The sequence below is a fragment of the Lactuca sativa genome, chromosome 7 (genome assembly GCF_002870075.4).
Source record: "Lactuca sativa cultivar Salinas chromosome 7, Lsat_Salinas_v11, whole genome shotgun sequence".
Taxonomy (NCBI): domain Eukaryota; kingdom Viridiplantae; phylum Streptophyta; class Magnoliopsida; order Asterales; family Asteraceae; genus Lactuca; species Lactuca sativa.
Window position 1 is genome coordinate 52634540 of NC_056629.2, and position 14233 is coordinate 52648772.

General features: G+C 32.6%; 1 protein-coding gene across 1 annotated transcript; it reads right to left on the reverse strand.

The window, feature by feature from the left end:
* Nucleotides 1-398: 398 nt before the first annotated feature.
* LOC111905975 (uncharacterized) lies at nucleotides 399-6872 on the reverse strand. Its single transcript, XM_052765682.1, has 13 exons — nucleotides 6864-6872; nucleotides 6598-6661; nucleotides 6424-6479; nucleotides 5613-5679; nucleotides 5282-5359; nucleotides 4924-5017; nucleotides 4538-4603; nucleotides 3313-3527; nucleotides 3163-3231; nucleotides 2876-2953; nucleotides 2666-2753; nucleotides 1835-2102; nucleotides 399-563 (listed from the first exon to the last, which is right to left on the reverse strand). Exons 1-13 carry the CDS (start codon nucleotides 6870-6872, stop codon nucleotides 399-401), a joined length of 1317 nt encoding a protein of 438 aa, XP_052621642.1.
* Nucleotides 6873-14233: the final 7361 nt, after the last annotated feature.

Genomic DNA, 14233 nt, shown 5'->3' on the forward strand with positions numbered 1-14233 from the left:
CATATTTTATTAAAAATATTTTTATAATCACATTTGATTACAAGCATCAAATAATGTTTTATGTTTCAATCATATGCTCTTTTTTTTATGTAATCACATGTGATTACAAATATTTTATTCAATCATAAAACAATCAAATGTTACTTACGAGATTTGTAAGTACAGGCATGTACTAGTCTTTGATTGTTGCTTTGAGATGTTGTTGTCGAGTATCACTATGTTCGCGTTTTTAAGATTAAAAACAAATAGGTACATGTGGGTTTCTCAATAAATAGGGAAGAATATATGAATTTAAATATGTATGGTTATATTTAGGAAGGATATAAATTATAATAAGATTTTAATTAACTTACCAGATCATCATTTTTCATTTGAGTTTTTTCTTCATCTCCATTCAACTAGTCTATGAGGTGTTGATTGAAGATTTTGTATTTGTTCTCATCTTTTTGCATTGCCTCTATTTCTATTTTTTCTTTCATTTCTTTATCTACCTTTTTCTTCTTGGCATCTTTTGGTGGTTTTGGAATTTCTTTTGTAATTCGCTCATCCTCCATGTACCTTCTCTAAACTATGAATCATGTGTTTTATAGTTTTAAAATATTAATTTAAATAGCTAATATTAATGTAGTATTAGAATAACATATGTTTAACTTATAGTTATTTGGATGTTGAAGAAAATTATGTATGGAGATTTTTATGTCTCTATCGTTCTCATTGTAGTTTAGCAATTCAACTTATGAGTTAATTACATCCGAATACAAGTATTCTACAAGAAACCTACTTTCAAATACATAATGGATAACTACTCGTTTTTTTATTGTAACTAACAGTTGATCATTGTAAATATTAAAACCGTTTACTTAATTCATATTTTTATATATTCATAATTGTAATCAAATGTGAATGAACAATGTTGAAAAACTATATTTAACAAAACTTGTAATCATATGTTATTATGTTTGGTAATCAAATGTTATTAACTAATGTTTAACAAGTATGCTAAACATTAATAACTGTAATAACATGTGATTGATTCATGTTGAAAAAGTATACTTAACATCACTTTAATCATAAGTGATTATTATATTCATAATTGTAATCGCATGTGATGGATCAATGTTGAACAAGTATGTTATTTTTTTTTATAAGTAATAATCACATATGAATAACTTACTATAAACTTCCTTGCAATTTGAACATCTATTCTCCAAACATTTCCTCTTCAGATGTCAACTTTGTTTTCAAGCAAATAGCTCGTTCTTTATAAGGAGACCTCCTTACTTGAACATGTTTTGTTTTCCTCTTTTGGCGAGGTTTTTCCGTTATAATTTAGTTTTTTGAATCTTGAGGCATAATTTGTTTTCATTGAAATAGGAATTTTAAATCTTTTTGGTTTTTGAGCTTGAACTTTATCCACTATAGGATTCTGTGATTGTGATTATATATAAAACATAATATTACATGAAGAGGAAATATGATTACATTTATAAACATATGTGACTACAAGTTTCAAAAACAAGAAATATTACATGTGTTGGTGTTAGTTGGCTTATGTTCAGATCATATGATGGCATTAGGCTCCTGTCTTGAACTTCAACTATAAATAGGCTCCTCTCTTGAACTTCATCCACTATAGATTCTTTCCCTTTAAGTTTTTCTTCTTAAGAAGGATTTTGTGATTGTGGTTATATATAAAACATAAAATTAACTAAAATTAAAAAATTGATAATTACTTTTAATCACATGTGGTTTTACATTTAAGAAATACTGAAATCATATGTGATTATATTTATAAACATTTGTAATTATAAGTTTAAAAAACAAGAAATATTACATGTGGTGGTGTCATCTGGCTTATGTTTAGATCATATGATGACATTTGGCTCCTCTCTTTCTTTTCTTTATAATCATCCATTGTTTTTTCGTAAATAGAGTTGACTCCATGATCATTAAGTAACTCCATTGTTTTTTCATAAATAGAGTTGACCTCATCATCATTAAGTAACTGTGATTCTAAAAATTCGACTGTCTTCCCAAAAATACTTGTGATAGTGTTCTCTATAGTTTTGTCAACACTGTCGACATCTTCTTTGTTTATTTTTCTAAAAAAGATAACACAAATGAAAAAAAATAGTATTTTTTCTAAAAATAAACAATGTTAATATGAGATTTTATTTAAGTCAAATCATTATTTATATTATTATTTTATTTGAAAATGCATGCGATATGGTCATATATATACTGATATGTTTTTGAATAATCATATGTGATTATACAAAAGCATATCAACATTTATAGACAATATTTAATGAAGAGTTTCATATAATATAATCATATGTGATTATCTGTTATATCCAAAAGATTTTTAAGTTGTTAAAATTACATGAAACAAAATTTAAAATAATTAATACATACAAAGAAAAGTTGTTCTTCAATACAACATTTTTATCAGATAAAAGTATTAAGTAACTTCTTCTTCACCAACATTTTTGACCATCAATTTTGTATATAAGTAAAATATGTTAATAATCATATATGATTGGATGAATATATTATTTATAATCATATTTTATTATAACATATGTAATCATATATATATATATATATATATATATATATATATATATATATATATATATATATATATATGTATGTATGTATATACTCATATTTACCTCCCCCAACAATTTGTAGATGTTCACCAGTTTTTCCTTCTCTAGCATTCTTCCATTCCATAATCATCCACTCCATACCTAAATATAAATAAAAAAAATTATAATCATATTTCATTATAACATATGTAATCATATTTACTTTATAAATGTATATTTTTGTTTACCTCCTCCTTAAACATCTTGTTCTTCTTCATTATGACAAATGTTTTCATTATTCCCAGCAACTTGACCATTATCACCTCTTACATCTCCCGCACGAACTTTATGTTTCTCGCCACCTAAATATAATTAAAATACATAGTTAACCACCTGTGAATGTAAAAAGATATTTATAATAAGAGTATATGATTGAGAAAAATATACATATGTGATTATACAAAGATATTTTTAATATTCAAATGTTAATTACTAACAGATGCAGGTTTTACCTATTTTTTGAACATATTTTTCCCTTCTATTTTCCCTTATCATCAATATCTTTTTTTACCAACTCCTTCATGTACATTTCCATCCAAACCTTTATATAAATAAAATATGCAGTTAATCACTTGTGATTCTATAAAGATATTTTATAATAAGAACATATGATTTAGAAAAGTATTATATTTCTTACCTCATTCTCTAACATTCTCACAACCTTCAACGTTTTCATGCTCATTATCATGATCATGATCATCTTCATCTTCATCTTCATCTTCTTCATCTTCATTATGATCATCATCATTTTGCTTTTCTTCTTCATGACCTTCTTCCTCATCACTATAAAATTCGTCCATTATATTTTTCAAATGATTGAATCTTACATTTGTTGGGAAACTATTTACTATATTTTCAATCAACAAACTGAGCTTCCTACATTTGTCATAATCATTTCTTCATAATCCTAAATCAAAAATAATTTAAAGTTTATATTAGCATATATGATTAAACATTAACACTATTAAAGTTTTTTTGTATAACTGTTATAACTAATTTTACCTCCTCAATGATATCTTCTTCTACAAACTATTCATTTAAATGTCATGTACCAAATTCCTTCAATACTTATTTTTTGTATATTTCTTTGAGCTTCATATGCTCTGACTTCCAGTGACAGATAACTAGACACGTTCTTTGAACATTCATTACCGGGGAATGGACTCTATCTACATAAAGAAACTGCAAAAGAAGAAATAATTCTTATTACAATCATATGTGATTAAATTAATTTTCTTTATGATCACATGTGATTTTAATTATTTTAAAAGTTAATATATTCACATGTGATTATAATATTTTGTGTTTATTATCATATGTGATTTAAAACATGATGAAATAAAAGAGATGTTATTAAACGTACCAGTAAAAAATCTGATGCTCCATCAAAATTGCTTATTGAATTCGATGGATCAAAAAATCGTGTACAAGTCAAGCAAGTAGGAGCACCAATCAATGTTTCTTATGTTTGCTTTCTTCGTTATGTATTTCATGGGATATGTGTTTGCTTTTCCAGATGAGCTTGATTCTATAAATGAGTTGATCAACAAAGCAATGAAGTTCATCTAGAGGTTAATATTCACATTGTCAGAGGCGAAAATGTTTATCTTTATCTTGTGAAGTCTTATCATTTTTTTTGTTATCAAATTGTTCTATCCATTCTCATAAGTTGTATTGTCTTCTTTTTGAAATGGAAGTTTTGAAAACATTTTCATCCTAAAGGAAATCAAGTATTTGATTAACTAATTCTCTAGATTAAACTTTTTCACCCCATTTTGAAGAAAAAGTTTCATTGTTTTCAGATTAAACTTCTCAAGAACAAAGCAACTTAATGCCCTAAGACTTCCGTCGTTTTCATCTTTAATAGTTCCCCAAAACCCATATGCCTGACATAATCTTTTTGAAGTTTGTTGAAACCTCGGATAACTGATAGCAAAGTTCCAGGTGAGAAACTATTATCAAATACAACAATTAATGAATTTAATCATATTTGATTTGAAACAAAATTTAGTGATTGATTTCAAAGAGTTGTTTAACTAAAAAAACATAGGGAATATAATCATATTTGATTGATTTATTTTATGTATATAAAAGATGGTTATCACATGTGATTATGTCAGACTGTGTTCTGTTTATCTATATAATCACATGTGATTGATTTCAATGAGGTTTTTTTTTTCAAATCATATATTCTTTTATTCATATATAACATATGTTAATAATATTCGATTTAAAGCAGATTTTATAAAATTTGTTATTCAAAAGTTTATACCTATCTTTGATTGTATTGAATTGGTTCTTCACAATCTTCTTCCTTCCTTTCTTACTCTCCTTTGTTTCAGAATTTGAATCTTCATATCCAGAATCTGATATTTATGGGAATGCTTAACTTGAGCTTTTATTTAATTCTTTTTTGATTTACTGGTACAATCAAAGTTGTTTTGTAAATCATATGTGATAGTAATATGTTAATACATTTTAAATAAGGAAATCAAACATGATTAAACCAATTCTTAATAAATAAGCAATATATTATTCAACACATATTATAACCACATGCTATTGAAGTAATAAGTTTTTAAAACAAGTTTTAATCACATGTGATAAAATAAGTTTAATCCTAGTTATACCTTTGTCGTGTTTTTCTTTTGACCTCTTTTCTTTTGAGTCTTCTTCACTCACTTCTTTTTCTTTTGCTTTTAATTTTTCTTAAAACATATAAATATAATCGATAAAACAAGGTTATTATAATACATCATTCATTGTTTTTAATAGAGGTTAATTACATGTGATTAAACATTTTTTTATGATGTTTTACACATTATTATTTAATAGGAAATCACATGTTATTTAACAAAGTTTTGATAATTAAACACACATTGTTCATAATAGATTTTAATCCCATGTGATTGAATGTACACAATATGTTAATATGTATAATCAGTTGTGATCAAATTATACCTTGATCTTTCTTTTCTTCGGATAATTTCTCAGTTTCATGTTCAATTGTAACCTTTTTTTCCTTTATCTTTAGGGTTATAAGAGAACATATATAATCATAAAATCAAATATCATTAAACCAAGTAAGCATTTAGTATTCATATAAGATCATGTAAAAGATCATATGCTAATCACATGTGATTAAACAAAGTTGTTTTTGTTTTTGGTTTGGGGATCTCTGAGATATATAAATGTAGATATAATTAAAAAAATAGATATGAATCAAATCAAGTCACAATAAATAAATATACATTTTTCATAATATATGTTAATTACATTTGACTGAACCATAGTATTGTATGTTTTGTGTATGTCAAAGATCGTAATATATGCTAATCACATGTGGTAAAGCATTTGAAAAATACATATGACTAAACCAATTAATGATAAATAATCATATAGTGTTCATAATAGATAATAATCATATGTGATTGAATCGCTTTTGTTACATAAACAATACATTTTCTAACTATTTTTCTTGGTGATTTTCATGTGATTTCTTTCTTTATAGGTTCTCCTTTTTTGGTTATGAAATATATAAATAAAGATATACTTAGAAATTTATATATGATTAAACCAAAATCATTTCGTGTTCATATAAGATCATGTCAAAGATCATATGCTAATGGCATGTGATTAAAGAAAGTTGTTTTTTTTTTTTGGTCTAGGGATCTCTGAGATGTATAAATGTGGATATAATTAAAAAATGGGAGATGAATCAAATCAAGTCAAAATAAATAAATATACATTTTTCAAAATATATGCTAATTACATGTGCCTGAACCTTAGTATTGTATGTTTTGTGTATCTCAAATATGGTAACATATGCTAACCACATGTGGTTAAATATTAGAGAAACACATATGACCTTCTAGAATCCCTTTTGGTACACAACAAATAATAATCATATGTGATTGAATCCCTTTTGGTACATAAAAATAAATACCTTTTCCAACTTTATTTTCTTGGTGATGTTCTTGTGATTTCTTTCTTTGTAGACGCTTTTTTTTCTGAAATATATAAATAAATATATAATTAGAAATTGTATATGATTAACCCAAAAGCATAAGTTGTCCATAACATATTTTAAATCACATGTTGTTAAAAGATATCAATCACATGTGCTTAAACAACATTATAAATCATATATTTTGTAAAACACATGTGATTAAATATCTTTTGTTCTTATAATTATATGTGATATAATTATACCTTGTTCATTTTTCTGCTTTTTTCTCCTCTCTATATTTTCTTCTTAATTGACTTTCTCTTTTCAATTTGTTTTTCCTTTGTAAGCTTTTTTTTTTTTATTGTTCTTTACTTTTATCTAAGATGTATAAATGAAAGATATAATCAGAATATTATATATGATTAAAACAAGTCATCATATACCTCTTTTACTTAATCACATGTGATTAAACAAGAGTATAGGATTTTTTATATGTATAATCATATGTGATTAATATATACATTTTTTACTTAATCTTCTGGTTGATTGTTTTGCGAATCCTGATTTTTTATCTAATACGTATAAATACAGACAATATTAGAAAATCATAATTGTTTGTTCAGAACAAATGGTAATGACATGCAATTTGATATCTTTTTGATATACATATAAGATAATAATCATATTAGACAATATGTGACTAGAAAACCTTCAATAACTTGTTCAACATAAAAAAAAACTAGGTTTTTATGTATTGGCTCCTCTTTATTGTTTTTTGAGAAGTACAAATACATGTTTTATAAGAAATCACATATGATTAATCCAAGTCATGACTAATAGTATTGTTGGGTTGCAGATTCGTTTAGTATTGCGTCATTGGGCTCAGTTAATAGTCCAATTATTTTGTACTCCGGTTTGGGCCTGTCCAACCGTGAGCCTGTTAGGTTTACTATATAACAATATGCTTGCATGCATATTAGAAAAACGATCTAGAATACAATAGAGAGAATTACGATAGCTTTGATTTTCTTTATCGTTCCTGTAAACCTTTTAACTCTCTACAGTTGATGTTCTTGATCGAGCTCTTCTGAGGGTTGTTTTATAATCATTCGACACGTTTGATTCATTCTTGAGTTGTTTATTGTTTTCGTGTTCTTGCTGTTTAATCTTTATTTTACCTGTTTGAGATCTAATCGATCTTCAAGATTAAGTTTTAATCTTATCAATTGGTATCAGAGCAGGAGGCTGTGTAATCGATACACTTCTTTTCTGTGAAAAAAGGTTTCAATTAGGGTTTTCCGCAATTACTGATATTTATTGAGCCGTCATCTCATTATTGACGTATCTTGATATTTATTGTTTTGCCCTAATTCGATTTATTACAAGTCTGATCTTTGAACAGGTTATTTGATCATAATGGACGAGTCGCAATCGAATCCCATCAATATTTCCAACAGCATTGGATCAACCACGAAGATTCCCATCCTATACACCCATGATTATGAAGTCTGGGCACATCACTTTGAAGACTATGTTATAGGATCTGAGGATAATGGATACCTCATCTGGGAAGCAATTGTTAATTGACCGTTTTCTCACTCTGCAACTTCAAGGATTATTAAAACTCAAAAGGAGTATAATGATCTGCTGAAGGATGTTAAAGATATTGCGCAAGACGAAAAAGATAAATTCCAGTGCAATATCAAGGCGCTAAGATTGATCAGATTCGCCCTTCAATCCAACACTTTTAGGCTGGTGAGTTCATGCATGACGGCAAAGGAGATTTGGGATAGGCTACGTGAATTATACTCTACAGATGAAGACCTTGAACACTCAATTCAAACCTTACTCTTGTCTGAGTTTGGAGAATTCAGGCAAGGAGCCGAAGAAACTATGACCCAAACGTTCGATCGCTTCAATCATCTTCTCAGCAAGATGATCAAACATGACATTGAAAGGAAGCTTATTGAGCAGAAGGTTACGTTCTTGAATGGTCTCAGATCAGAGTAGAGAGCAGTTGTGTCCACAGTGAAAGCCCACGAGCAGTTTAAATCATATTCCTTGGCGAAACTGGTGGGCATTCTCAAATCTCAGGAGAAGATTGTGTTGCAGGAAAAGAATGTGGTCTCAAGCCTAGGTTCGTTGGACCTCTTGTCAAAAAGTAAAGCTGTGATGGAGGACGAAGACCTCAACTTGGAGGAGTATGACCTCACGTCTGAGGATTATGCTATGATGGTGTCTAACCCCAAGAGGTTCATCAAGAAGAGATTCCCCAACAACAAAAACCGAAACTGGCAGGGGAGTTATAGCTCAGAAAAGGTTAAAGATGAACCGAAGGTTGAAGAGTCTAAGAAGGAACCGAAGGCAGAAGGTGATTCTGGAGTAAGCTGCTACTATTGTGGGGGAAAGAACCACTATGCAAAGGATTGTGTCCTCAAAAAGATGGCTGAAAAGGATGAGGATAAGGATGAAGAAGCTTTGCTGCAGAAAAAGCTTGATGAGATCAGGAAGAAGAAATCTACCGCTAACCCTTCTATGAATGCTCTAATTGTGCAGGGTTCGGTTGTTGATGACGAGTTCGGTGGCGTGGAGGTTTGGTCAACCGAATCTGAAGACGATGAAGTGAGGAAGCCCTCTCATGGAAAGGTTTGTGTGGCAAAAGAGGAAAGCAGTGGAGGAAGGTGCTTGATGGTCTCTGACGTATCTCAGATGAGGGGATACAATACTGATAGTGGGAGCAATGAACTAAAGGAGCAACAAGATATGTGCTTTACAGCCAAACCGCTCAGCGTACAGTTCAACGAGCTCGATGAACTAATCAAGAAGGTACAATCGGTTTTTGTCTCGTTTAAAGTTCCACAATGCTCATATGAAAAAGAACTAAAAAGTGTTAATTCACGAATCTCTCATCTAGATAGTAGTTTAACTCAAACTCGAGTCACCAATTCTAACCTAACTGATCAATTGAGCAGGGTGTCTTCTAAGAGTGAGGAACAGCGCATGTGGATCGAATTGAAGGAGTCGGAATTAGTCAAAATAAAAGATGAAAACATTTATTTACAAAGAGACAATTTAAAGCTTTTAAAACAGCGAAATGTTTTTTGTTTGATTGCAAAACGTCTTTACACTAATATTACCCAGCTTCATTTGGATTGTGAAATAGGACAAAAGATTCATCGCATGATTTTGCCCTTCCTTGAGTTTAAGGAGGACGAAATTAATGCTGAAGCATATAATTGTGAAAGTGTGATATCATCTGAGGACGTTAATCCGACTTATATGTATGGACTGGACAAAATAGAATCTTTCATTAAATCCAAGGACCATAAGGACATGCTCAAAAACCTTTTTGATGAAAATGATAGACTGAAACTGAGAACCGAAACCATACAAAAATTTGACTCTTTAAATGCCAATTTAAGCTCAGAAAACAAAATTGATGTTGAAAATGCATCTGAGCTTAATGAGGATGACAATATGAGTGAAATTTCTGTGGAGGACACGGTTGACTGCTCAGAATCTGTGAAAAGCGAACCTGAAAACCACAAGAATCTAATTTCAGAAAATTCAGTAGAGTTCACTCGATTGTCCCAACAAAAGTCCCCGATCCTAGCAGAGAAGGTTGTTGTATATCAAAAGGTTAGGACCACTCCAAATCAAGTGTACAAGGTCACAGGAGTAACCGAACATCAGACTGCTGAACTCACAACAATTGTAAACGAAGACAATGCTGATGGCTGCGATGAGTTCTTCTGGTCAGCTCCAATCGATAATGTTGATGAAACGGTTGGCTTATCTGAAAGGACCTCATGGAAAAGTAAAGGGAGATACGTGCCAGAACCCTTGAACAAGCCTGATAATTTTGATGTGCCAAGTACCAGTGGTACGAAAGATATTCCTCAAGAAAATGAAGTTCGGAAAAAGAAGACATTCCCTCTAGTTCCTCAGTTCAAAGTGAAACTTCCTCAGTTCAAAGTGAACCAGCCAAAGAGAAACCAAAAATGAAAGCCAACATCCATCATCAACCGAAGCAGATGAGGAATCAGAAACGTCAAAGGAATCAGAGATACAGGAAGAATCTCTCTGAAAGGAAACAAGTCTGGCAATCCCAGAATGCTTATTTCTCACATCAAGACAAGAACCTAAAGTTTGAGAATAATCCTGTTGAAACTCAAAAGAGCCGCAACAACCGAAAGTAAAGGTTCGGTTCAGAAAAGAATACCAACCGAAAGCAAAGGTTCGGTTCAGAGAACGACTCCAACCGAAAGCAAAGGTTCGGTTCTGAAATCAAAAGAGATCAAAACTCTAAGGTCAGTCCTACCCATGATCAAAAGCAAAAGGGTCACCTAGAGTCTCCATCAAAGAAGTCATCTCAATCTAAGCTCTCTCCTTCTCACTCATCTAATTCTTCTAATTCTTCCAATTCATCTCCACTTAGCTCTAAATTCCATTCTGTTCATTCTCAAAAATCTCATTCTTCAGCTGAACAAAAAGGCAAATAGAAGGTTTCAGCATCCAAACCAGAATCTAAACCGAACGCACCTAATCCGAATAAAATCAAAGTTTTCACCATCAAAAAGAAAGATGAGAAACCACTAATAAAACGAACATATCTTGTTGACATCTCTCTTACTATTCCTGTACCTGTGAAAGGCTCACGTGGACCCAAGAAACTTTGGGTTCCTAAATCTGCTTAACTTTTGCAGGTTATCAGTGACGAGCAGTTTGACGAAGAATGGTACATCGATAGTGGCTGCTCGCGTCACATGACAGGGAGGAAAGAAGAGCTGAGGGAATACAGGTCTCTTTCAAATGGTGGCAACGTCAAGTTTGGAAACAACTCCTTCGGCACCATAAAGGCATACGGAATGATCACTAATGGTGATTTCACAATAAGGAAGGTTACATACGTGGAAGGACTACAACACAACCTCATCAGTGTATCACAACTTGTTAGAGGTACCGGTCTCAAAGTCTCATTCGACGATGAGGGTTCTGAAATTATTGAGAAGAAGACAAAGAAAGTTATTCTCAAATCGGAGCGTAAGGGTGAAATGTTTCCTCTAAACCTCAAACCCATCAAAGGAAACCCAGCTATATGCCTGTTATCAAAAGCACAATCTGACGAAAGCTGGTTGTGGCACCGAAGGCTCTCTCATCTCAACTTTAAAGACATCAACAAACTTGTCACTGGAGGTCACGTTCGAGGTCTTCCACTGCTCAAGTTCGACAGAGATCATTTGTGTGCTGCATGTGAAATGGGGAAGCAGAGTCGTCAAAGTCATCCATCTATAATAAACACTAAAGTTGTTGAACCACTTGAATTACTTCATATTGATTTGTGTGGTCCATCATCTATCGAAAGCATCGGTGGTAGCAAGTATATTCTTGTTATTGTTGATGACTTTTCGCGGTTTACATGGGTGTTCTTTCTAAAGCTTAAATCTGAAGCGACTCATAAGCTGAAAGTGTTCATCAAGCAGATTGAAGTACAACTGAAGAAGGTGGTTCGCAACATTAGGAGCGACAATGGTCTGGAATTCAAAAATAGAGAATTCGAAGAATTCCTGGCAGAAAAGGGAATATGTCACAACTTCTCAGCTCCCTACACACCTCAACAGAACGGAATTGTCGAAAGACGAAACCGATCTTTGTGTGAAGCTGCCCGAACCATGCTAAGTTTCGCTTCCTTACCTCTTTATTTTTGGGCTGATGCTATTTCTGCTGCTTGTTTTACACAGAACAGGTCATATCTCAACAAACGGTTCACACTCACACCTTATGAGATTCTCAACAACAGGAAGCCCAATGTGAAATTTTTCCACGTGTTCGGCTCACGGTGTTTCATCTTTAACTCTAAGGAACACCGCAACAAGTTTGATGTCAAAGCCGACGAGGGAATCTTTCTGGGCTACTCTCTCACTTCCAAAGCATACAGAGTATTAAACAAGCGTTCGAGGAAAATCGAAGAGACTTATTACGTGACTTTCGATGATATCTATGTCAAAAAGCTACAGGCCAAAGATGACACAGCTGGGGAAATCTTTCCTCATACTGGCCAAGTCACAGTCTCCATCGCTAATCTATTCGAGAAGTTTATGGAGCTATTTGACGAACCAGAGAAAGCTACTCTCTCAGAAGCAGGTGCAGCAGACAACAAGGTAGACCATATGAAGCAAATTGTCGAAGAAGCTGCTAGGAGAATGAATGAAGAAGGATCAAATTCTGACGAACCTCCATCAAACGATGCTTCAGTTGAGGGGGAGGATCAACCGTCATCAAAACAGCCGACCTCACATGTTGAGGGGGAGCCAAGATCTCCAACTGCTCCCGAAAGCACTTCTCCAACCGAAAGTGCTTCACCATCCGAAGGTGCATCAACGCCTGAAAGCCCAGCACCACAAGAAACCTTTGAACCTCAAGTTTCTCAAAGCATTCCAGAAAGCTCATCTATCGAGGGGGAGCAAGCTGATATGTCATACGACTACGAAAGCCAATCCGAGCCAGAAGAAATGATCAATGCTGAACTAGACCCAACCTTTTATCCAAACTACCCTCCCCTAACCAAATGGACCAGAGATCATCCTATCTCTCAAGTGGTTGGTGATGTCTCTGAAAAGGTTCTAACCCCATCACAACTCAAGGCAAAACAGACATCCTTATTTTCAAAAGTTGAATTTTGCATGTTTAACTCATTCGTATCAAAAGTTGAACCGAAGACAGTTAACACTGCTCTTGATCACTTTGATTGGGTTCAAGCAATGCAAGACGAACTGAACGAATTCGAGAGGAACAAAGTCTGGCACCTTATTCCAACTCCTCCAGATGCCTCGGTTGTTGGTCTCAAATGGGTCTTTAGGAACAAAATGGACAAGGAAGGAAACGTTATAAGGAACAAAGCTCGTTTGGTAGTAAAAGGATATTGTCAGGAGGAAGGAATTGATTATGAAGAGACGTTCGTTCCCGTAGCTAGGCTGGAATCTGTAAGAATATTTCTTGCTTATGCTGCCCACAAAAACTTTGAAGTTTTCCAAATGGACGTCAAGTGTGCATTTCTTAATGGAGAACTCGAAGAAACAGTGTATGTGGAGCAACCTCCAAATCATTGCTACATTCTGGATAAAGCTGTGTATGGACTCAAACAAGCTCCGAGAGCCTGGTATGAAACGCTAACTAAATTCTTAAAGATATCCAAATTCAAACAAGGTTCGGTTGACCCAACCTTTTTTCGCAAAAAGGAAGGTAACCACCTTATGATCGTTCAAATTTATGTCGATGATATCATCTTTGGCTCAACGAATCCTAGCCTAACAGCTGAATTCAGAAAGCTGATGGAGACTAAATTTGAAATGAGCTCAATGGGTCCTATTAACTTTTTTCTTGGCTTAAATATTAGACAGGGACCCGAAGGCATCTTTATCAATCAGGAAGCTTACACAAAGACTCTCTTAGCAAAATTTGGCATGATGGGAGATTCCAAAGCCAAAGTCCCAATGGCATTCGGCACCAAGCTCACTCCATCCCTGGACAAACCGACTGTTGATATCACGCTCTATCGTCAAATGATAGGCTCACTGATGTATCTTACTGCTAGCAGGCCTGACATCATGTTTTCTGTGTGTTACTGTGCTAG